Below are 24,901 nucleotides of genomic sequence, written 5' to 3' on the forward strand. Positions count from 1 at the left end.
ATCATCCTTGAGATGTTTCTACAACTTTATTGGAGTCCACCTGTGGTAAATTCAATTGATTGGACATGATTTGGAAAGGCACACACCTGTCTATATACAGTAAGGTCCCACAGTTGACAGCGCATGTCAGAGCAAAAACCAAGTCATGAGGTCGAAGGAATTGTCGGTAGAGCTCCGAGACAAAATTGTGTCGAGGCACCGACATAGGGAAGGGTAACAAAACATTTCTGCAGCATTGAAGGTTCCCAAGAACACAGTGGCCTCCATCATTCTTAATTGGAAGAAGTTTGGAATCACCAAGACTCTTCCTGAAGCTGGCCGCCCGGCCAAATTGAGCAACTGGTGGAGAAGGGCCTAGATCAGGGAGATGACCAAGTACCCAATAGTCACTCTGACAGAGCTCCAGAGTTCCTCTGTGCAGATGGGAGAACCTTCCAGAAGGACAGCCATCTCTGCAGCACTCCACCAATCAGGCATTTATGGTAGAGTGGGCACACGGAAACCACTCCTCAGTAAAAGGCACATGACAGCCCGCTTGGAGTTTGCCAAAAGGCACCTAAAGAATCTCAGACCATGAGAAACAACATTCTCTGGTCTGATGAAACCAAGATTGAACTCTTTGGCCTGAATGCCAAGCGTCACTTCTGGAGGAAACCTGGCACCATCCCTTCGGTGAAGCATGGTGGTGGCAGCATCATGCTGTGTGGATGTTTTTCAGTGGCAGGGACTGGGAGACAAGTCAGGATCAAGGGAAAGATAAACGGAGCAGAGTACAGAGAGATCATTTATGAAAACCTGCTCCAGAGCGCTCATGACCTTAGACATGAGCGACGGTTAACATTCCAACAGGACAATGACCCTAAGCACACAGGCAAGACAATGCAGGAGTGGCTTCGGGACAAGTCTCTGAATGTCCTTGACTGGCTCAGCCAGAGCCCGGACTTGAACCCGATCGAACATATCTAGAGATAGCTGTGCAGCAACGCTCCCCAACCAACCTGACAGAGCTTGAGAGGATCTGCAGAGAAGAATGGGAGAAACTCCCCAAATACAGGTGTGCCAAGTTTGTAGCGTCATACCCAAGAATACTCAAGGCTGTAATCGCTGCCAAAGGTGCTTCAACAAAGTACTGAGTAAAGTGTCTGAATACTTATGTAAATGTGATATTTCAGTTTTTTTTATATATATATATATACATGTGCAAAAATGTGTAAAAAACTGTTTGTTACTTTGTCATTATAGGGTATTGTGTGTAGATTGATGAGGGGAAATAACAATTTAATCCATTTTAGAACAAAGCTGTAACGTAACAAAATGTGGAAAAAGTGAAAGGGTCTGAATACTTTCCGAATGCTCTGTATGTGATTGAATGGGACGATGTACAGTATCTGGCTGACTGCACCACTCTAACAGAGAAAGCTCTCCTAATCTGACTGAACATCTAGCTAAAGATAGTGTCAGGAAATGTTTTTCCAGGTAAAAACTCTAATTCCAATGTACTGCAAAACTCAAGGCTGACAGATATAACTGAATGAGAAGACCTCTCTCTCACTTCTGATTGGACTCTGCAGAAAACGATTTGGCTATGAGCCTGCTATGAGCAGGGCTATCCATCCATTGTGATGCCACTATCCATGCATTGTGATGCCACTATCCATCCATTGTGATGCTACTATCCATCCATTGTGATGCTCACTGGGAAAACAGCCAACTGGGCTTTCACAAACCCCAACTGTCAGATCAAAACAGTCACCGAGTAGTTTATAACTACGGGACTAATGGCAATGTTTTCTACATTTAAAATATCAAGCCAGAAATAAAAGGTTTTGAAAATGACAAATGATTTAGTCTAATAGTCTTTTTCATTTTCTCTCAACTTTACAGGAAAAGGAAAACAGGATATTTTAATATTTAAGTCCATTCAACGTGAAAGAAGAATTTGCTCTCCATGAAGGGAATTTTGTGTAATTATTTCATAATTGTAAACCATGAATTCTGTCCCCCACCCCTCACAGGGAAACAAAACAGATACATTTTGTAAAATAAAGCTGTATTTTTTCATATAGAAAATGAACAGTATTAAATATGCTGCTATACTGGTATGATGTGTAAAAACGATGTGATTGTCCAATGTATATGTGTAAACTATTCTCACGTTTTTATTAAAGCATAAAATACAACTGAATCGGTTCCATTCACTCCAACTGTATATTTCTCAATGTATTTCAGAGCCAAGCCTATGTGAGCAAGTGAATGGCATCAGATTGCTATATCGTATGATTAGCTGATGTGTTAAACACCTAAGTGTTTGCGAGATCTGGCAGGCGTCTGCAATGTAGTTGGGCTGGAACGCCACTAGTATCTCATCTGCCCCTGAACAAGGCAGTTAACCCACTGTTCCTAGGCCGTCATTGAAAACAAGAATGTGTTCTTAACTGCCCTGCCTAGTTAAATAAAGGTGAAATACAAAAAAATCTCTGTTGTTGGGTGTTGTGACGCTAAGGCATGTCTGGTGCCGGCAGTGGGTCTCTCCATGCCTTTACTATAGTTCCCTAATGATCCTTCTAGAATCAGTGTGCGAGTAGCATACCACCCTGCAACCCACTGCTAGCTTACTTTTGAATCTAAGCAGGGTTGGTCATGGTTGGTCCCTGGATGGGAGACCAGGTGGTGTTGGAGGGCCAGAAGGAGGCACCCTTTCCTCTGGTCTAAGAAAATATCACAGTGATTGGGGACATTGCCCTGTGTAGGGTGCTGTCTTTTGGATGGGATGTTAAAATGGTGTCCGGACTCTGTGGTCACTAAAGATCCCATGGCACTTATTGTAAGAGTAGGGGTGTTAACCCCGGTGTCCTGGCTAAATTCCCAGTCTGGCTCATATACCATTGTTGTCACCTAATCAACCCAACAACTTATAATTGCCTTGTTCATCCCCTCTCCCCTAGAGAGTGAGAGTCATTGTTGCTTTAGATTGCGTCAATCAGATCTGCATAGAGGTTGTTTTGGCGTGCAGGTGGAACTGCATGAGGTTCCTGGCGTTATAACTAATGGGGACATTGCCATTGGCTGCACAGCATCACATAAAGTGAAATCTAAATGCAGCCTTGTTTACAAGTTCAAACACTGGAATGTGAGATGTAGGCTAATCTACACTTCAATTAGGATGATAAATCCTAATTTCATTTACTATGTGCATCATTTCTATATAGCCTATACTTTTTCATTCTGAAAGTCTAACACGACTGGGATGGGTGTGGCCTCGTGACTAAGACGCTCCAATGCAGTTACACCTCAGACGTCAGCCATGTGGGTGTCGGCTATCGCTTGATCTAAATCTAGGCCTTAAAGCATTCTCCCTTTACTGTAGTTACTACATGAGGCCTTCTAGTCAATACATGATGCTTTAGAATGTATAGAATCTCAGACTACACATTTCTAAGCTATACTTTCGTACCTACTAAATCTAGATAAACAGGCTATAAAACACAACATGCAAATGGGATGCTCAATTCTAGTCTAGAAAGTTAAATATACAGTTGACTAATGCGCCATGAAGAGTAGTGCAACCCGTGTCCAATTAACTCATCCCAAAAAAAATTTAGGGAACTCATACCAGACGTCAGCATTCATCTTAATTTATTGAATCCACTCACTTCAACAGAACAGTCAAAATCCCAACAGCATTGCTCTAATATATAAAAACACCTAAAATATTATGGGCCTTTTTAAAAATGGAGATAAACTCCTGACCTGAATAAGAACGACTGATACACTGGAGGATTTAGAGGCATGGTTTAGTATTAACATTTAAACATTTTAAGAAAACTAAAACAATTTTGAATTAAAACTGAATGTTTTGTTGTACATATGGTGGAATCTGTCCTTTGAGAGGGAATTAGACTACAGTGGAATTATTCCTTCAAGAGGGAGTTTGGTCTAAAGACGGTTGGTGGTGGCGTTTGTACAGCGTCAGTGCAGATGTGCGTGTGTGTCAGCCTCTTCCTCATGACCTCAGAGTGTTGACCTTCTCCTCCAGTTTGGCTTCGTTGGACCCAGAGAAATCATCCACCTGGGAACGACACCACAAGGAATTCTAATATCACTTTCAACGTACTACAATAATGTTCAAGAACATAGGCTGCTACAGCCAACTGTTATACTAAATATAATACAGTCTGTGGTCCGAGAGGAAAATCAACTAAAACGACCATCAGTCAAGTGTCACTCCTTTTATTATTATTCATAAAAAGGAAAAGATTCATTACAAGAAAATACCCACTTTTTTCTCATTCTTGTAGAAATGGAACGTCGGCATGCATTTGATGTCACAGTGTTTGGCCACATCCTATAGAAGGAGAGGCAGAGTGAAGGGTGATTAAAACGTACACCAAACAAGCAATATATCATGACAGATCAACCAATAGAGGCCAAGTCTTTGATCGCTGCATTCTCTGAAGATGGAGAGGGTCAGTTCATGGCTTGAGCGGAGAGAGATGGACAGAGGATGGTAGATGACGGTGACAGAGTCTGCTGATGATCTTGTAGAGGACAAGTCTGGGAACCAGCCTGACTCATATAGCCACTGGACTTCTCTTCCACTCTGTGTAGCAGACACTTGATGCTTCATCAGGTCTGGGCGCCAGAAAGATCACCACTCACAGTTCAGAATAGTAGCCAGTCGTCCTCACTACGTGCCCTCTGCCTCAGCATTCCTCTACTGTATCTCCCATTCCTCTCAAATCCCTGTTGTATGATTTATGTCTATTAGAAACCATGCTAAAAAGGTACAGTAGTAGTATAAATAAACAGGCTCCCTCTATAAAAAGCACATTGATGTGGTTGAGTATCACCCAGTAAGGAAGGCCTTAGGACAAACCTGTCCTGCCTGACTGGGCAAATCACCTCAAGCCTTCTGTAATAATATACAATGGAAAAGCAGAAGAGCAGGTCTTAGAACCCCCCCCCCACCCCCTCTCTGTGTGTACACCCGGCCACACAGTAGTCTACATGACTGCATACTATATGACCCAACACAGACAGCTGAGATAATAACTGACTGATGGGTTCAACCCAGTGTCTGACTGTACAAAAACACCCACCGCCAAGCCACTTCCCGTCGCCACAGCAACCCCAGCTCAATGCAACAAAGTCACACAATTGGATAGTAACCTTTCACCTGAAAACTGCCGGCCAGCCAGCGCTTCTACTGACCCCACTTTCCTAACCAAAGTATTCTCTCGAGTCTTGTACTTCAAGAGACAGACTCGTGGTGTTTCCCAATAGATCTACACACATGAGGTCTAGTCAATGTTAGGCAAGAAATCCATCTTTACAAAGAGTTATCTGTATTCAAATACACCAACTGGACTGTTTGTACTAATTCACAGACAATCTGATAACGTCCCATTTCATCACTTCAACGTTCAGTACATAATGCCCAAGCACTTTCAACAAGAACAATTAACAGTTGTTCAATGTTTGTGGAACACACACAACTGACTCACCGCTGCCTCGTCCACGTCCACCTTGAGGAAAACCACATTCTTGTTCTCTGGTTTTTCCGACAGCCCCTGTAGAGGAGCAGAGAGCACAGGTTAAAGGTCAAGGGTCAGCAAGACAGCCCCAATGCAAAAACAGGCCTAGCAGTGTACTGCTGGCTAAACTAGGATTCCAAAATTCTATTAGCTTCCCCAAAATCCCCAGGTTTTCCAGAAATCCTGGTTCGAAGATACCCGGAACCGGAGGGGAGGGGGGAATCCAGAATCCTACACCAGGAGGATTCCGGAAAACTTGGGAATTTTGTAACCATTAACTCAACCAGATGAATCAGACACAGCAGCTCTTGTATCCACCTGTCTATTATTGACCCAGTACTGTCCGTCTAGATAGAGACATACCATACAAGGGGTATTGATGGAGGACACACACCATAGGTTGAGTCACATTTCCACTTGAATGCGACGTAATGCGAGTATTGACACAGTTTACGGCAAGGCCCTACTTAACAACCCTGCTCTGCCTCAGTGGGCTTATGACTGATCATCTCAGAATTGTTCATTAGCATTTTGTTTACAGTCTATATTAAGGGCTCTTCACTTGATAAGCGCAATGTTCCAAGTCCTAGGAGGCTTCCTCGACGGTTGCCAAGACGACATGGCCACCACAACACAGGCTACATCCTAAATGGCATCCTATTCCCTATATACGGCACTACTTTGACCAGAGTCCTATGGGCCCTGGTCAAAAGTTGTATACTATGTAGGAAATAGGGTTTGCACACTGTTTTTTTTCTTCCATAATATCTCTGGCTCAGACCAACCATCCCCTTCAGACTCCCCCTACTTGGCATGAGGCCTCTCACAGGAGACCATCTGACAGCTACAGCTAGCAGGGTGCATCTTAACTAGACTAGGCACAACTGGGCCTGTATTCATAAAGCATCTCAGTGGGAGAGCTGATCTAGTAACAGATCCACCCTGTCCTTGTAATCATATTGATTATGATCTAAAAATGGAGAACTGATCCTAGCTCAGCACTCCAAATCTAAGACGCTTTATAAATACGGGCCCTAGAACAAGATCAGAAACGAATCAGAAGAACCTCCCCGCGTGAGTAATGGTACAGCTAAGCTAGAAAAGTTGAGTGTTGGACCACTCACTTTGAAGAAGGGTGCAATGTTCTTGCAGGGGCCGCACCAGGAGGCTGTGAAGTCTACTACCACCAGCTTGTCTCCTGCTTCCTTCAGGGCACTGAAGAAGGTATCCTACAGAACAGCAGAGAATACTTTATTAATAAACTGTGAGGAAGAGCCTACAGAACACATTGTCCATCCACAATGAGAATGACAAACATAGAATATGTTATTGGCCATCAACAATGTCTGGCATCATAAGAATAGAATACTTTATTGGTTGATTTGAACATGCTAGTGGTTTATAGGACCTTGTTTAGCGCCAACCTTAACCCGTTTGAGGCAGGAACAGGACTTTGGTAGACTATCACACACACACACGATGATTGACAGGGGGCCCTGTGTTGCAGCCATCATACCTCCAGCTTGGCCCTCCATCACATTGTAAAACATATTTAGGAAGCTATAGAAATGCATTTATTCATGTCTACATTTGTTTGACACATTTATTATATTATTACACACACCTAAATGCATACTTTCAAATTATACAATCTGAACTAAACATACATTCCTTAAAGTATGTTTTCAGATTACTTATGTTACTGTCCCTACTACAACTTAAATACCTGTCATTTTGTCCTTTAAATACTGTAGAATTGCATTAAATCACATGAAAGAGTTCCTACTGGGGAGTGCCAACATGGCCGACCAGTGGCTTCAAAACCTCTTAACGGTCAATACATAACTGCCAATCCAGGGTTTATACACATCACTGCCCGGGACTGATTCCATCTGCTCCACATTTAAAACATTGCAACCATGATGATGCAACACAACCCACTAAAGTCCAGGTTATCTGGAATTTACACATTAAATAGCTACATACAACACTAACCGGGACGGTACCCAGCAAGTTAGAGGCAGTCCAGATAAGCCTAGCCAGTTAGTTGCATATTAGGAATGTTCAGGCGCAACGTTATAAACGCTTCAAAACCCCCAAACTGAGTTGGACGATCAATCAAAAGAGCTATGCACGAAGTAAAAACATGTCTTACCTTATCTTCAATTTCGATAATCATGTTGATGGTGGTTTATTGGCGATCTGTTACAACACAATACTAAGCTCATGTGACAGCAAGCGGCTTTCAGTGTGTGAAGTGACGCCGCCGGGTTTATAAAAGCAGCGCATAAGCCCTGCCCCTCGTGGGCGATCCACGAGCCAACTGCTTGACTGGGATGACAATAGAAACATTGTAGCACCTGCTTCAAGCAACGCAAATGATACATTTTCATATTTTATGTGTAGATTAGGTTACTTCTCAAGACTGCAAATGACTTGGGTCATTCAAATACATTGAATACTTGAACATAGTATTTTCTGGAATGAATCAAAAGGGACCACAATTGGTTTGACTATATGAATGCTGCATATTGTGTAGGCAACATGTACAATAGTTTATTCCACAAGTCACGGTGACTTGACAAATTCCTGGTTTACTACAGAACCAGCAGGGGATTGGTTGAGAGAACCGGTGAGTCAAGAAGCAGGGTCAAATAGCATTGGAGCTGGGAAAGTAATTACACTGAACATTCAAATCAAATGAGAAAGTAATTTATTCTGTGGATTGATGGACCAACGTGATCTGAATGCATCATATACATTGTAATAGTCCCATCAGATTACTTTATTGGTATGATTCATGCTTTCCTTCCTTCCTCATGGTGGTCCATGGTTATGTATATGACAGGCTCTCACCGTGAGGTTTGTCTTATTACAGAAACTAACATCTTGTCACCTGAGCTCTACTGAAATTCTAATCAGTAACTAAAAATAAAGACGTCTCATTCATATCAAACAAAGGGATGTTGTAGACGGCTACGGGGTGATAGACCTTACACTATTGTTTTGGATCCACTCAATGACAGCGTAGGAGCACAGGAGCTTCAAAGCCCTGGGTCACATTCATTAGGGCACACCGTAGTAAATGTTTTCAAATGGAAAAGGAACGTTTCTTATTGGACAATTCCAGGTAGTACCTCCCTGTTTTAGTTCTTTTTACTACCGTTTGGTGCCTAATGAACAAAGCACTTTCTTCCTGCTTTCAAGGAGATGAGAAGCATTAATTATGAGCAGAGTTATTTTTAGAGCTATAGTCTGCAATAAGACAGAACCTAGGTCTGTGGTACAGTGTGGCGATGCACATCTTGCCATTACTAAATTACTACTTGGTCGCCTACGAAACACTATCAATTCATTTGAATCTGATTTGTGAGTAAACCATTGAAGTCAGACAACAAAAGCCATAAAAAGACTTTAATACTTCATACAAAGTAAACATTTGGATTCTAGGACGGACTATGATGTGAATGCATAATAAGGTTGTGCTATGAATGCACTATAGAAAAATGATTCCAGAATGCAATGTCATGGTTATAGTTTGGCGTTCCTATGGGAATGTTCCATGAATTCTAATTCTATGATAGAGTATCCATTGAAGCCATCTAAACTTTAACAATGGCTTTTCCAATATTGTCTCCCTGCAGCATTCCCATAAAGGCAGCAGGCATGTTCTCAAAGCCTTCAGTGACATGCTCACGACACTGCAGTTTCCCCTGTGGATAAAAACATAACATTAACAGGTCTAAAATCTCTGATAGTCACAGACATGTCATATTGTAAATATGAATAGCTCGAAATGAGATGAAGGCTTACTAGAATAGCAGGGTGTACAGCTAACAGACATCTACACAATATGTAAAACATGGTGTCCTGAAATTGTTACCCAATACAGCATTTTCATGATTCTCAACTTCAGACCGTTTTTATGTACCCTGGGTACCAGTCTGTTTGTGCTAACATTCCACTCCTTGTGTTCCATGTCATAAGCCAAACATGTCAGAGCACAAGGAGTGTAATGTTAGCACAAAACAGGTCTGGATTTCAGGCTACTTTTTATCCTCAGTACTGTACTTGCCTCCCTCTTCCAGGCCATCAGTCTCCTCAGAGCCTCTTGGTTCTTATGCTCCCACCTGCCCACCAGGAAGCCCTCCATCTTCAGCTGCTTAAAGATCATGGTCAGCTGGGGGTAGGGACCTGTCCGAGAGAGGGAGAGAGCGAAAGAAGTGAAAGAAAGTGAGAGAAAATGAGAGCGATGAGAGATATTGAGAGTAAGAGAGAGAGAAAGGAAAAGCAAGATGAGGAAAGAGATTATAGAGAGTGTGCCATATAGGCAAAGGAAAACAAAGATCCAATATGCTTCTTAATTAATTTCTATGCAATGAAACCAGAGGAGGCTGGTAGGATGACAGGCTCATTGTAATGGCTGGAATGGCATAAATGGAACCGTTCCATTTATTCTATCCGAGACATTATAATGAGACTGATCGCCTCTAGCTTCCCCCACTGAATGAAACATTCAGCTGGAGACAGCATTCTGAGTGTAATACTGGCTAATGGCGCCCTCTAGTGGAATATTGAAATTAGCACAGTCAGTGCACAATCTCAACACTCACAGCATATAATAAAGGTAACACAAATTAGAGAGTTTTGCAATGTAGAGTTGTGTATATTTGAATGGGTTCTTTAAATGTGCATCTCTGTAAGAAAAGAGAGCGAGAGCAGACCTGTTTGTGGAGTGGTGTCATTGTATGTTGAGATGCCCCCGCACAAGGCTATCCTTCCAAACTCCTTCATCTGAGGGATGGCCACACTAGAGAAAGGGCCTCCCACCTATGAAAACGTAAGTTATATCCAGGTAAATATGTTAGGATGAAATACCCATTACAAAACACTGATAGCGTCCGACACTATATATCTGTCTAATGATATTAAAACCAGAGTGAAATACTACTTTATAACTAAAAAGTAGCAGCCATATCTAACAATATAACAAGTATCAGAGTGAATTATTATATAACTACTTAATAACACTTTATATAAATACTTTACTAGAACCAAATACTTGATAACTACTATATAACCTACGTTCTCAAAGAAGCAGTGGTATCCGTCAGGTGAGGCAGTCTTCAGGGCCTCCTCCAGAGAGCTGACTGTTTTGTAGTTGAAGGCCTCATCGAAGCCCAGCTCCTTGAGGAAGGCCACCTTGGTGTCGGAAAAGAGAAAAAGAAAATGAATAAGCAAAAAAGTTTAGGAAAGGAAAATGAAAAAATGTAACTTAATAAAGTGCTGCCCCCTCTTTTATTTTTTATTTATTTCACCTTTATTTAACCAGGTAGGCTAGTTGAGAACAAGTTCTCATTTGCAACTGCGACCTGGCCAAGATAAAGCATAGCAGTGTGAACAGACAACAACACAGAGTTACACATGGAGTAAACAATAGACAAGTTAATAACATGGTAGAAAAAAGAGAATCTATATACAATGTGTGCAAAAGGCATGAGGTAGGCAATAAATCAAATAATTACAATTTAGCAGATTAACACTGGAGTGATAAATCATCAGATGATCATGTGCAAGAAGAGATACTGGTGTGCAAAAGTGCAGAAAAGTAAAATAATGTCACAGCGGCGTGTATAAGTGGCAGAGGAAGTCAGGCGCAGGAGAGTCAAAATAGAGTGTAGCATGGAGTACTTTAATAAAAGTCCCAGTAATTAGCTCCATAACACTCACGGAAAAATATCATACAAAATCTGGGTACGAAGACCCATCGCACACCTATACACAAACAGCACAACACTTGACAACGAACAATCTCTGACAAACACATGAAGGGAAACAGAGGGTTAAATACACAACAGGTAATAAATGGGATTGACAACAGGTGTGTGGGAAGACAAGACAAAACCAATGGAAAATGAAAAATGGATCGATGATGGCTAGAAGACCGGTGAAGTCGACCGCCGAACACCGCCCGGACAAGGAGAGGCAACGACTTCGGCAGAAGTCGTGACAGTACCCCCCCCCTGACGCGCGGCTCCAGCAGTGCGTCGACACCGGCCTCGGGGACGACCCGGAGGGCGAGGTGCAGGGCGATCCGGATGGAGGCGGTGGAATTCTTTTAACATGGAAGGATCTAAAACGTCCTCCACCGGAACCCAGCATCTCTCCTCCGGCCCGTACCCCTCCCAGTCCACGAGGTACTGAAGGCCCCTCGCCCGACGTCTCGAATCCAAAATGGATCGAATAGCGTACGCCGGGACCCCCTCGATGTCTAGAGGAGGCGGAGGAACTTCACGCACTTCAGCCTCCTGGAGCGGGCCAGCCACCACCGGCCTGAGGAGAGACACATGGAACGAGGGGTTAATACGGTAATTAATGGGCAGTTGTAATCTATAACATACCTCGTTCACTCTCCTCAGGACTTTAAACGGCCCCACAAACCGCGGACACAGCTTCCGGCAGAGCAGGCGGAGGGGCAGGTTTCGGGTCGAGAGCCAGACCCTGTCCCCTGGTACGAACACCGGGGCCTCACTGCGGCGACGGTCTGCGCCAATTTTCTGGCGCCTTATGGCACGCTGAAGGTGGACGTGGGCTGCCTCCCAAGTTTCCTCAGCGTGCCGAAACCAATTGTCCACCGCAGGAGCTTCGGTCTGACTCTGATGCCAAGGAGCCAGAACCGGCTGATAACCTAATACACATTGAAAAGGGGTGAGGTTAGTGGAGGAGTGACGTAGCGAGTTCTGGGCTATCTCTGCCCAGGGCACGAACTTCGCCCACTCCCCTGGCCGGTCCTGGCAATAGGACCGCAGAAACCTGCCCACATCCTGGTTAACTCTCTCCACCTGCCCATTACTCTCGGGGTGAAAACCTGAGGTAAGACTAACCGAGATCCCCAGACGTTCCATGAACGCCTTCCAGACCCTTGACGTGAACTGGGAACCCCGATCAGACACTATATCCTCAGGCACCCCATAATGCCGGAAAACATGTGTAAACAGAGCCTCCGCAGTTTGTAAGGCCGTAGGGAGACCGGGCAAAGGGATAAGACGACAGGACTTAGAGAACCGATCCACAACGACCAGGATCGTGGTGTAACCCTGTGAAGGTGGAAGATCAGTCACAAAATCCACTGACAGGTGCGACCACGGCCGTTGAGGAACGGGTAAAGGTAAAAGCTTACCTCTAGGCAGGTGTCTAGGAGCCTTGCACTGGGCGCACACCGAACAGGAGGAAACATAAATCCTCACGTCCTTAGCTAAAGTGGGCCACCAGTACCTCCCATCAAGACAGCGCATCGTCCGACCTATCCCAGGATGACCAGAGGAGGGTGATGTGTGAGCCCAATAGATCAATCGGTCACGGACAGCAGACAGAACGTACAGACGACCAGCTGGACACTCAGGAGGAGAGGGCTCTGCACGTGACGCCCGCTCAATGTCCGCGTCCAGCTCCCACACTACTGGCGCCACCAAACACGACTCTGGGAGTATGGGAGTGGGATCCATGGGTCGCTCCTCTGTGTCATACAGCCGAGACAATGCGTCTGCCTTGACGTTCTGGGAGCCTGGTCTGTAAGTAAGCGTAAACACAAAACGAGTGAAAAACATGGCCCACCTTGCCTGGCGAGGATTTAGTCTCTTCGCCTGCCGGATGTACTCCAGATTGCGGTGATCAGTCCAGATGAGAAAAGGGTGATTAGCCCCCTCAAGCCAATGCCTCCACACCTTCAAGGCTTTTACGACAGCTAACAGCTCTCGGTCCCCCACATCATAGTTACGCTCCGCCGGGCTGAGCTTCTTCGAGAAAAAAGCACAGGGGCGAAGCTTCGGTGGCACACCCGAACGCTGAGAGAGCACTGCTCCTATCCCAGCTTCGGATGCGTCCACCTCTACTATGAATGGCAAAGAGGGATCCGGATGAGCCAACACAGGCGCCGAGGTAAACAGAGCCTTCAGTTTACCAAAAGCCCTATTCGCCTCGACCGACCACTGCAAGCGCACCGCTCCCCCCTTTAGCAGTGAGGTAATGGGAGCTGCAACCTGACCAAAACCCCGGATAAATCTCCGGTAGTAATTGGCAAACCCTAAAAAACGCTGCACCTCCTTTACCGTGGTTGGAGTCGGCCAATTACGCACGGCTGTAATGCGGTCGCTCTCCATTTCCACTCCTGAAGTGGAAATCTGATGCCCTAGGAAGGAGATGGATTGTTGGAAGAACAAGCATTTCTCAGCCTTGACATATAAATCATGCTCCAACAGGCGACCAAGCACCCTGCGCACCAAGGACACATGCTCAGCGCGTGTAGCAGAGTATATCAAAATATCATCGATATACACCACTACACCCTGCCCATTCAGGTCCCTGAAGATCTCATCTACAAACGATTGGAAGACTGATGGAGCATTCATCAACCCATATGGCATGACCAGGTACTCATAATGACCTGAGGTGGTGCTAAATGCCGTCTTCCACTCATCACCCTTCCTAATACGCACCAGATTGTACGCACTCCTGAGATCCAATTTTGTGAAGAAGCGGGCCCCGCGCATTGACTCCATTACTGTATTAATCAAAGGTAGCGGGTAACTATATTTCACCGTGATTTTATTGAGATCTCGATAATCAATGCACGGGCGTAAACCGCCATCCTTCTTCTTCACAAAAAAGAAACTCGAAGAGGCGGGTGAAATGGATGGCTGAATGAACCCCTGACGCAGGGATTCAGAGATATAATTATTCATAGCCACTGTCTCCGCTTGCGACAGAGGATACACATGACTCCTGGGATATGCAGCGTCTACCAGGAGATCTATCGCACAATCCCCCTGTCGATGGGGTGGTAATTGAGTCGCCTTCTTTTTACAGAAGGCGAGTGCCAAATCGGCATATTCTGGGGGAATGCGCACGGTGGAAACCTGGTCTGGACTTTCCACCGTAGTAGCACCAACGGAAACCCCTACACACCTACCTGAGCACTCTCGCGACCACCCCGTGAGAGCCCTCTGTGGCCAAGAAACAGTGGGATTATGAGTAGTTAACCAGGGTAGGCCTAACACCACAGAATACGCAGGGGAATCAATAAGAAAAAGACTAATCTTTTCCTTGTGACCTCCCTGCGTTATCATAGACAAAGGTGCGGTGACCTCCCTGATAAACCCTGACCCTATTGGTCGACTATCTAAAGCATGAATAGGGAAAGGCATATCAACAGAAACAACAGGAATCCCTAAACTATGAGCAAAATTTTTATTAATGAAATTCCCAGCCGCGCCTGAATCTACTAGCGCCTTATACTGGGAATGAAGGGAAAAATCCGGAAAGGTGACAGAGACAAACATAAGTGCAACAGAGGGCTCTGGATGAGTATGGTGCCTACTCACCTGGGGTGATGCCAGAGTGCCCTGCCTGCCTTCTCTATTCCCAGAGGAACCAACCCGACACCGATCAGCAGTGTGATCTCTGCGATCATAGATGGTGCTCGAGCGGGTACCCCCTCCGGTCTCCCGACGCACCGTCCCTCCCAATTCCATTGGTTCGGGAGAGAGGGTGCGGGAGGATGGAACAACCAGACCCCGATCTAGACGTCCACGAGTAGCCAGTATGTTGTCCAGCCTGATGGACATGTCCACCAGCTGGTCGAAGTTAAGGGTGGTGTCTCTACAGGCCAGCTCCCGACGGACGTCCTCACGTAGGCTACAATGGTAATGGTCGATCAGGGCCCTGTCGCTCCATCCAGCGCCGGCAGCCAAGGTCCTAAACTCCAAAGCAAACTCCTGGGCACTCCTCGTCCCCTGCCTCAGATGATAGAGAAGCTCACCCGCCGTTTTTCCTTCGGGAGGATGGTCGAATACTCTCCTGAAATAACGGGTGAACTCCTCAAAATGGTCCAACGCCGCATTCTCCTCTCTACACACAGCGCTGGCCCACTCCCGGGCTCTCCCGGTGAGGCATGAGACGAGGGCGGAACTCTTCTCCCGGTCGGATGGTACTGGGGAGACCGTGGCCAGATATAAGTTCAGTTTAAGCAGGAAACCCTGGCAGCCAGCAGTATCTCCGTTGTAACCCGTGGGTAGGGGTAAACGGATTTTATTACGTTCAGGTGGGGAAAACGCGTTAACGGTAAATCCCAGTTGTGGCAGTGGAGGCGCTGGAGAAACTCCCTGTCTCTCCAAGCGATCCATATTCTGGACAATACGATCCATGATGGCGCTCAAACAGTCAATCTCCTTAGCTTGTTCCATAACGCGCTTTTCCACCTCCATGGCCGTCGTGTCCTCTCCTGCTGACTTCATATATATTGGTCAGAGATTCTGTCACAGCGGCGTGTATAAGTGGCAGAGGAAGTCAGGCGCAGGAGAGTCAAAATAGAGTGTAGCATGGAGTACTTTAATAAAAGTCCCAGTAATTAGCTCCATAACACTCACGGAAAAATATCATACAAAATCTGGGTACGAAGACCCATCGCACACCTATACACAAACAGCACAACACTTGACAACGAACAATCTCTGACAAACACATGAAGGGAAACAGAGGGTTAAATACACAACAGGTAATAAATGGGATTGACAACAGGTGTGTGGGAAGACAAGACAAAACCAATGGAAAATGAAAAATGGATCGATGATGGCTAGAAGACCGGTGAAGTCGACCGCCGAACACCGCCCGGACAAGGAGAGGCAACGACTTCGGCAGAAGTCGTGACAAATAAATAAAAGCAGTATGGGGGTGAGGTAGGTAAATTGGGTGGGTAGTTTACAGATGGACTATGTACAGCTGCAGCGATCGGTTAGCTGCTCGGATAGCAGATTTTTAAAGTTGTTGAGGGAGATAAAAGTCTCCAACTTCAGAGATTTTTGCAATTCGTTCCAGTCGCAGGCAGCAGAGAACTGGAAGGAAAGGCGTCCAAATGAGGTTTTGGCTTTAGGGATGATCAGTGAGATACACCTGCTGGAGCGCGTGCTACGGGTGGGTGTAGCCATCGTGACCAGTGAACTGAGATAATGCGGCACTTTGCCTAGCATAGCCTTGTAGATGACCTGGAGCCAGTGGGTCTGACGACGAACATGTAGCGAGGGCCAGCCGACTAGGGCATACAGGTCGCAGTGGTGGGTCGTATAAGGTGCTTTAGTAACAAAACGGATGGCACTGTGATAAACTGCATCCAGTTTGCTGAGTAGAGTATTGGAGGCTATTTTGTAGATGACATCGCCGAAGTCGAGGATCGGTAGGATAGTCAGTTTTACTAGGGTAAGTTTGGCGGCGTGAGTGAAGGAGGCTTTGTTCCGGAATAGAAAGCCGACTCTAGATTTGATTTTGGATTGGAGATGTTTGATATGAGTCTGGAAGGAGAGTTTGCAGTCTAGCCAGACACCTAGGCACTTATAGATGTCCACATCTTCTAGGTCGGAACCGTCCAGGGTGGTGATGCTAGTCGGGCGTGCGGGTGCAGGCAGCGAACGGTTGAAAAGCATGCATTTGGTTTTACTAGCGTTTAAGAGCAGTTGGAGGCCACGGAAGGAGTGTTGTATGGCATTGAAGCTCGTTTGGAGGTTAGATAGCACAGTGTCCAGGGAAGGGCCGGAAGTATACAGAATGGTGTCGTCTGCGTAGAGGTGGATCAGGGAATCGCCCGCAGCAAGAGCAACATCATTGATGTATACAGAGAAAAGAGTCGGCCCGAGAATTGAACCCTGTGGTACCCCCATAGAGACTGCCAGAGGACCGGACAACATGCCCTCCGATTTGACACACTGAACTCTGTCTGCAAAGTAGTTGGTGAACCAGGCAAGGCAGTCATTAGAAAAACCGAGGCTATTGAGTCTGCCGATAAGAATATGGTGATTGACAAAGTCGAAAGCCTTGGCCAGGTCGATGAAGACGGCTGCACAGTAATGTCTTTTATCGATGGCGGTTATGATATCGTTTAGTACCTTGAGCGTGGCTGAGGTGCACCCGTGACCGGCTCGGAAACCAGATTGCACAGCGGAGAAGGTACGGTGGGATTCGAGATGGTCAGTGATCTGTTTGTTGACTTGGCTTTCGAAGACCTTAGCTAGGCAGGGCAGGATGGATATAGGTCTGTAACAGTTTGGGTCCAGGGTGTCTCCCCCTTTGAAGAGGGGGATGACAGCGGCAGCTTTCCAATCCTTGGGGGATCTCAGATGATACGAAGGAGAGGTTGAACAGGCTGGTAATAGGGGGTGCGACAATGGCAGCGGACAGTTTCAGAAATAGGGGGCCCAGATTGTCAAGCCCAGGTGATTTGTATGGGTCCAGGTTTTCCAGCTCTTTCAGAACATCTGCTATCTGGATATGGGTAAAGGAGAAGCTGGGGAGGCTTGGGCGAGTAGCAGCGGGGGGGGCGGGGCTGTTGGCCAAGGTTGGAGTCGCCAGGTGGAAAGCATGGCCAGCCATTGAGAAATGTTTGTTGAAGTTTTTGATTATCACGGACTTATCAGTGGTGACCGTGTTATCTAGCCTCAGTGCAGTGGGCAGCTGGGAGGAGGTGCTCTTGTTTTCCATGGACTTTACAGTATCCCAGAACTTTTTGGAGTTAGAGCTACAGGATGCAAATTTCTGCTTGAAAAAGCTGGCCTTTGCTTTCCTGACTGACTGCGTGTATTGGTTCCTGACTTCCCTGAACAGTTGCATATCACGGGGGCTCTTCGATGCTATTGCAGTTCGCCACAGGATGTTTTTGTGCTGGTCGAGGACAGTCAGGTCTGGAGTGAACCAAGGGCTATATCTGTTCTTGGTTCTGCATTTTTTGAACGGAGCATGCTTGTCTAATATGGTGAGGAAGTAACTTTTAAAGAATGACCAGGCATCCTCAACTGACGGGATGAGGTCAATATCCTTCCAGGGTACCCGGGCCAGGTCGATTAGAAAGGCCTGCTCGCAGAAGTGTTTCAGGGAGCGTTTGACAGTGATGAGGGGTGGTCGTTTGACCGTGGACCCGTGGCGGATACAGGCAATGAGGCAGTGATCGCTGAGATCTTGATTGAAGACAGCAGAGGTGTATTTGGAGGGCAAGTTGGTCAGGATAATGTCTATTAGGGTGCCCATGTTTACGGATTTAGGGTTGTACCTGGTGGGTTCCTTGATGATTTGTGTGAGATTGAGGGCATCAAGCTTAGATTGTAGGATTGCCGGGGTGTTAAGCATATCCCAGTTTTGGTCACCTAACAGAACAAACTCTGAAGCTAGATGGGGAGCGATCAATTCACAGATGGTGTCCAGGGCACAGCTGGGAGCTGAGGGGGGTCGGTAGCAGGCGGCAACAGTGAGAGACTTATTTCTGGAGAGATTAATTTTTAAAATTAGAAGTTCGAACTGTTTGGGCATAGACTTGGAAAGTATGACAGAACTTTGCAGGCTATCTCTGCAGTAGATTGCAACTCCTCCCCCTTTGGCAGTTCTATCTTGACGGAAAGTGTTATAGTTGGGTATGGAAATCTCAGAGTTTTTGGTGGCCTTCCTGAGCCAGGATTCAGACACGGCAAGGACATCAGGGTTGGCAGAGTGTGCTAAAGCGGTGAGTAAGGCAAACTTGGGGAGGAGGCTTCTGATGTTGACATGCATGAGGCCAAGGCTTTTTCGATCACAGAAGTCAACAAAGGAGGGTGACTGGGGACATGCAGGGCCTGGGTTTACCTCCACATCACCCGAGGAACAGAGGAGTAGTAGAATGAGGGTGCGGCTAAAGGCTATCAAAACTGGTCGCCTAGAGCGTTGGGGACAAGGAATAAAAGGAGCAGATTTATGGGCGTGGTAGAATAGATTCTGGGCATAATGTGCAGACCAGGGTATGGTGGGGCACGGGTACAGCGGAGGCAAGCCCAGGCACTGGGTGATGATAAGAGAGGTTGTATCTCTGGACATGCTGGTCTCAATGGGTGAGGTCACCGCATGTGTGGGGGGTGGGACAAAGGAGGTATCAGAGGTACGGAGAGTGGAACTACGGGGTCCATTGCAAACCAAAACAATGATAACTAGCCTGAACAACAGTATGCAAGGCATATTGATATTAGAGAGAGACATACAATAAGGCATAAAGTGATTGCAGGTCATGATTGGGAGAGCTAGCTAAAACAGCAGGTGAAATAACAGCAGCTAGTCAGCTAACACAGCAACAGAAGGTAAAAATGGCGACGACTGGGCAGAGAGGGTCGGATTAACTACACACAGATCCTGAGTTAAGGCACAGAGCCGACAGATAAAACACAAATAAACAGAATGGAGTACCGTGAATTAATGGACAGTCAAGCAGGCATCAGCTATGTAGCCAAGTGATCATAGTGTCCAGGGGGCAGCCGTAGATGGAGTAGTGAGGCCTCCACTAAGCTAGCACGCGTTTAAAGTTAGTAGCCCGGGGGGATGGTCTGCTCAGACGGAGGGGGTCTGCTCAGACGGAGGCCGGTTGAGGGCACCGGTTGAGGGCACGTCTGCAAACCAGACGTGGTCGTGTCGACAGAGAATCCAAGCCGGATAGCGATGGCGAAAGAGAGGTTGTGAATTGTAGAATTGTGTTTGCTAACTGGTGCTAGCTTCCTAGCTGCGCTAGCTGCAAGATAAGCTAGCAGTTAGCAGACCGGGGTAGGCAAGTTAGCCTTTGGGGGACGTCGCGATGGGGGGGGAAGTCTGTTTTTGCCTCTTCGTGCGGTGACGTCGATAGACCAGTCGTGGAATTAGTAGGGTTCCAGGTAGCTCTAGGTAGCTAACAGGCCTAGTAGGTTAGCAGAATGGGCCTTCAGCGGGCGTCACGCCTGAGGGGCCTGTTGGAGTCCCCGGGCAGATTATGTCGGTATTCCAGTCGTAGAGGATAGGCGGGGTTCCGTGCTCCGTACCGGCAGTAAATGGGTCCGGGTCTTGTAGCCCAGGAGTGGGCTTCAGTGGTAGCACAGGAGCCCTAGCCAATTAGCTTCAGGCTAATTGGTGCCTGCTCCGGTGCCTGCTCCGGGATGGAAACGCTAGCCAGGAGTGGTCACCCGGGATTGTGGTTAGCTAGTTGCGAAGATCCAGATGAAAATGTTCAGAGTTTGCGGTAGGAATCCGGGGATATGGAGAGAAATAGGTCCGTTATGCTCTGGTTTTAGTCACGTTGTTCGAACTAGCGAGAGCTTTCCGAGCTAAAGGTTAGCTGATGACCGCTAGCAATGGTTTGCTAACTGATAGCTGGTAGGCAGTTAGCTGGCTATCTTCAGTAGATGGATTCCAGATCAGAAGTAAATAGAAATACTTTAGAAAAAAGCAGATCCACGCCACATTGGGTGAGGCGGGTTGCAGGAGAGTATTTAGAAGTTGAGGTTTAAGAAAGTTTTTTTTAAATATATGCGAAGAAAAAGATGTAAAAAGATATATACAAGGGACACGACAGGACAAAGACGTCTACACTGCTACGCCGTCTTGGAAAAAAAAAAAAAAAAAAATCAAAGGATGAAGACAAAGAAACAGATGATGACCATTGCACATTTGCCTCCCAGTCTTTCATTCAAATCCCTTTTTCATTCTTACCTTGGCGTCAGACCCGGTGGAGCCCACCACCCTGCAGCCCTTGATCTTAGCGATCTGGCCCACAGCGGAGCCCACGGCCCCAGCTGCAGCGTTCACCAGGAGGGTGTCGCCAGCTTGCAGCCCCAGCACCTCCTCCAGACCGTACAGGGCTGTTAACCTGCAATCAGATTACAAGGGAATAGAATAAAATACAACTTTATAGTCCATTGAATACAGTCATTTGTCTTTCAAAGTTTTTAAATTCTCAAACCCCCAGACAAAGAGTTGTGATTCCATATTTTGAAACTGTTTAAAGAGTGATCAAACAGCAGAGACAACACTGGAGAACACATAAGGTCTGTCAGCCTGTAGTCAGAGCACCAGAGGGAGAGCTCTTCAATAAGAAGTTTAACCATAGATGTGTCACCCATGTGGTCCAGTGGGAACACTCCCATCAGAAAGCACACATGTACAACCCCAATGGTCGTGAGGCCAACCCCCGCCTCAACCTTTCTCTCCTCCTTGCCTGTCTCTCCCATATAATTCTTCACCGTCAAAATAAAGCTTTTTAGATACTTAAAAACACAAGCAGTAGCATCAGATGGATGTTCATCTGAATGATGACTCAATCAAACGGTTTAGAGTTCAGCGGAATAGGACTGTAAATGGTGACCGGAGACATCTGTGGCCCAAATCTTTGTTTTATCAAACCCAAAGGAAAACATACAGATGCTTTTCCTGGCAGACTTGAGGTCAACATTTAATCTGTCATGAAACAGCTGTGCTGCAAATTCTCCAACACTAGCTCCAACATTTAGCTGACAGAATTAACTGTTAGCAGTCCTCCTTACCCAGGCCCTTCTTCTGGCCTGAAAACATAAATGTTCCACACTTTGTGGCCAGTGGTGATACATGCCATAGGAACTCTTGTTTTTTTACTATTCTCCCTAGGCAGACGGATTGCCCCCCACATTAACAATGTTCTGACATTCTGTACGAGTGCTGTTGCCCTCGGACCGGGATTTCTGAGACTTTTACCCCAAAATAGAAGCCACTGGCACTCAGGAAGTCCCCCATTCCTTACCCAGGCATGCCGATGGCCCCCAGAGCCAGGGACATGGGGACCTCCTGTGGCCAGTCAGACAGAAGGCGTGTCAGGCCTGTCCCATCAGACACAGTGTGTGTCCTCCAGCCGCATCTACCAACCACATGGCACCCAATTGGGAAGGTTGAGTTGTTGCTCTGGATCACCCTAGAAAACCACACGCACAAACAAATAAACAAACTGAATTAACTATCAGACAGTTGATCATACTTAGAGTGTTGATAACAAGTCTGTGTCAGAAGACACCGATCCTAAAGTATGCCTAACGAAGAATCTCCAACTGAAAGTTTCTAGTCACAGAGAAGGTTTAATCTGGGACTACGTCAACCACCCTCAGTGGTTGCTAAATTGTTTATCTAGAGACTAATTTGAATACATATGAAATGTCAATGGAAGCCTTTGGAAATTCCAGAACAATCTGTACACATTCACAAAGATACTTTAATGACAGTATTCAAGGATATAAACTCAGTAAAATAACTTAAAAGCCCTGGGGAGAGAGTGAAAGCAGGGGAGAGTCATTTGGTTCTGTGTATTTATCCAGACAGACTCACTCTCAATAACAAACGTTGTCTGTGAAAACACATTGAACCATTCACTTGTGGCAGGAACGGAACCTCAGAACACACTGCCAAGTGCATTCAATTTGTTCTCTTACAACTGCAGTCACGAATGATAATCTACTTCCTCAGAAATGAATAACAGGTGCAGGACCGATTCTCTTGCCGTAAACGGCAGGCATGCATGTCCTCTCATGGTAGATGAAAGGCAGTTAACTTAGTCCTGCATCCCAAATGGCAACCTATTCCCTACATAGTGAACTGCTTTTGACCAGGGCCCACTAGTGCACTATGTAGGTAATAGGGTGCCATTTGGAAGCGGACTTGCTTATTTTTCTTACTTGGCCACTTGAGTTCCGATCATCACTCCCCCCTCTTTCATACGCAGTCGGCTGAACGGTCTGGAAACAACCACAGAGGAACTAATCAGATGAGATGTTTTCTGTACTGAAATATACTGAAGAACTGTGGTTTAGCAAAGTCAAAACTGTTCAGTGAATAACAACATATCCTTTTCCTTACAGATATCACATTACATGAAACATGACCTAAATGGCACATGTTAGGGGAATCCAACCCCGTCCCCGTTTTCTTTGACTTTTCTCCCCTACCTCATGTATGGATCCACACTGAGAAACAGTGCCTCGAGAAGCACCTCTGAAACATACAGAACAACAACGTATGACATCACTCATATCAGCTTCAGTCAGGTGCAGGAATCTTGTACTCAGTGCAGGTACTGGTTCAGATGATCTAAGTCAATGTGATGAGCTCATCCCCACAGGTTTGTTACCTCCATCTTTAGGCTCTGGCAGCTGCTCCAGCTTCAGCTGAAAGTTGCTGTCCTCCGGGAAGCCTTCAAAGTGACGGGCCAGGACCCAGGTCTTGGATTGAACCATGGCTCTTTGCTTTGGACAACTGTGAAATAATATATGATTTACTTACTTGCTTTCAATACAACTAAAGATAACTCCTCGCCAAAGATAACCTTGGAACCGTTTCTACTTGTGCATCCTGAATGTAGCAACATGTCATGCATACTGATAGGCAGCTCTAAACTGGAGCAAACTAAAACTGTAGGTTGAGATATAAAATAAAGCTAGAAATGCAATAGATACATTTAACACCCAGATGCTTATATCATAACAGGATGACGAGAAACTACCGTACTTCAACAAAGGACGCATGTTATTCAAAGATTGTCGATCAGCTGGTAAGCATGGCCACGGCAGTCTGTGCAGTAAAGAGTATTGTGCCAGCAAAAACAAGCATGCATTGATTTGCAGTACTATAGTAGCCTACAGTAGGCTGCTATTTAGAATAGCAAAATTCACATTTATCCCACGGCACTAGGTTAGCTAGATAAAGGACTTGCAGAACCTAGCCGAGTGCTGTGCATTGTTGCCAAATGAATACCGCGCAAACCAACTTTATAGGGGTCTGTCGACCACCACCACAACAGATGATGAAACGAGTTAAATAAGCATTTCTCTCTATCAATACGTTTGAATGCCATACCTTGTCCAGCAAAACTCACCTCGAATAACGTATAAACAAATCACACTTCTGGGTCACTGTTCTCCATGCAGAATGAAAGAAATGTCAAAACGTCCCTAGAAACGTTCAAAAGAGCGTGGGCAGGTAGGCTCGACTACTTTCTCATTGGCTGAAAAAGTTGTTTAGCGGATCCCCATCGCGTGACGTTGAACGTAATGTTGAGAGGGTGACTGATTTTGGATGAGAGCGCGACTGTCGCGTTGTAGCAATGGTGATAAACGGCACGGGGCTAATTGAAAAAGAAATAAAAAAATATCCTAATGATATTGTTTCTTTAGTTGAACAATTTATGCGTTTAACATTTGATGAGCTACATGGATTACTGACGTGTGTGGTCCAACCATATCAGGCCCCAGAGCCTGAACATGGGATTTGAGGTTTCGAGCGACTGAAGTATATATTTGTTATTATTTCGTAGTTTGTGTGGATGAATGTTACATTTCTCTTCCCCGTAGTGTAATTTACTTTTCTTCCGTCCAGTTTCTGGCGACAATACATTTGTTGCGTGTAGTTCGAAAATAACCCCAAAGAAGATGGATGAGAGAGCGCGCATTTTGCTTAAGTAGCCGCTTCCTACCAGTTGAAAAAGAAGAAATGAACAATGTAAAATATCAGTGGACAAATTGCTTCAGACAATTTCTAGGTCCTTT

The 24,901-nt window shown here is 45.8% G+C and overlaps 3 protein-coding genes across 4 annotated transcripts in view; 1 reads left to right on the forward strand and 2 right to left on the reverse strand.

The window, feature by feature from the left end:
• Positions 1 to 2,185, forward strand: part of LOC129835335 (sushi, von Willebrand factor type A, EGF and pentraxin domain-containing protein 1-like) — a gene marked incomplete at its 5' end in the record, with an annotated part of 115,313 nt that extends 113,128 nt beyond the window's left edge. Inside the window, 1 exon segment of the mRNA XM_055900930.1 lies at positions 1,885 to 2,185. Coding sequence (XP_055756905.1) covers positions 1,885 to 1,915 — 31 coding nt within the window.
• Positions 2,186 to 3,619: 1,434 nt separating this feature from the next.
• LOC129835336 (thioredoxin-like) lies at positions 3,620 to 7,821 on the reverse strand. The gene is made up of 5 exons (XM_055900932.1): positions 7,690 to 7,821; positions 6,659 to 6,763; positions 5,505 to 5,570; positions 4,280 to 4,345; positions 3,620 to 4,069 (listed from the first exon to the last, which is right to left on the reverse strand). Exons 1-5 carry the CDS (start codon positions 7,711 to 7,713, stop codon positions 4,004 to 4,006), a joined length of 327 nt encoding a protein of 108 aa, XP_055756907.1. The 5' UTR covers positions 7,714 to 7,821; the 3' UTR covers positions 3,620 to 4,003.
• Positions 7,822 to 8,934: 1,113 nt separating this feature from the next.
• LOC129835337 (prostaglandin reductase 1-like) lies at positions 8,935 to 24,419 on the reverse strand. 2 transcript variants are annotated; one of them, XM_055900936.1, is made up of 10 exons: positions 24,232 to 24,419; positions 23,488 to 23,612; positions 23,306 to 23,351; positions 23,036 to 23,095; positions 22,114 to 22,281; positions 21,051 to 21,207; positions 10,620 to 10,736; positions 10,259 to 10,364; positions 9,610 to 9,728; positions 8,935 to 9,247 (listed from the first exon to the last, which is right to left on the reverse strand). In XM_055900936.1, exons 2-10 carry the CDS (start codon positions 23,591 to 23,593, stop codon positions 9,137 to 9,139), a joined length of 990 nt encoding a protein of 329 aa, XP_055756911.1. In that variant the 5' UTR covers positions 23,594 to 23,612; positions 24,232 to 24,419; the 3' UTR covers positions 8,935 to 9,136. The 2 variants fall into 2 exon arrangements, with proteins under 2 accessions (XP_055756911.1, XP_055756910.1); XM_055900935.1 differs by lacking the exon at positions 24,232 to 24,419 and adding an exon at positions 23,865 to 24,086.
• Positions 24,420 to 24,901: the final 482 nt, after the last annotated feature.

This window comes from Salvelinus fontinalis, chromosome 36, assembly GCF_029448725.1.
Source record: "Salvelinus fontinalis isolate EN_2023a chromosome 36, ASM2944872v1, whole genome shotgun sequence".
In the NCBI taxonomy this organism is placed as follows: Eukaryota; Metazoa; Chordata; class Actinopteri; order Salmoniformes; family Salmonidae; genus Salvelinus; species Salvelinus fontinalis.

Excerpts from the sequence above, each read along its gene's own strand:
- LOC129835336 (XM_055900932.1), bottom strand. The coding sequence starts at position 7,713 with ATGATTATCGAAATTGAAGATAAG. Across the intron at positions 5,571-6,658 it reads ACATTGCACCCTTCTTCAAA|GGGCTGTCGGAAAAACCAGA; the intron begins GTGAGTGGTCCA and ends GCTCCTCTACAG. Across the intron at positions 4,346-5,504 it reads TGGACGTGGACGAGGCAGCG|GATGTGGCCAAACACTGTGA; the intron begins GTGAGTCAGTTG and ends CTCCTTCTATAG.
- LOC129835337 (XM_055900935.1), bottom strand. Across the intron at positions 21,208-22,113 it reads GGGGCCATCGGCATGCCTGG|GTTAACAGCCCTGTACGGTC; the intron begins GTAAGGAATGGG and ends ATCTGATTGCAG. Across the intron at positions 9,729-10,258 it reads TGACACCACTCCACAAACAG|GTCCCTACCCCCAGCTGACC; the intron begins GTCTGCTCTCGC and ends TCTCTCGGACAG.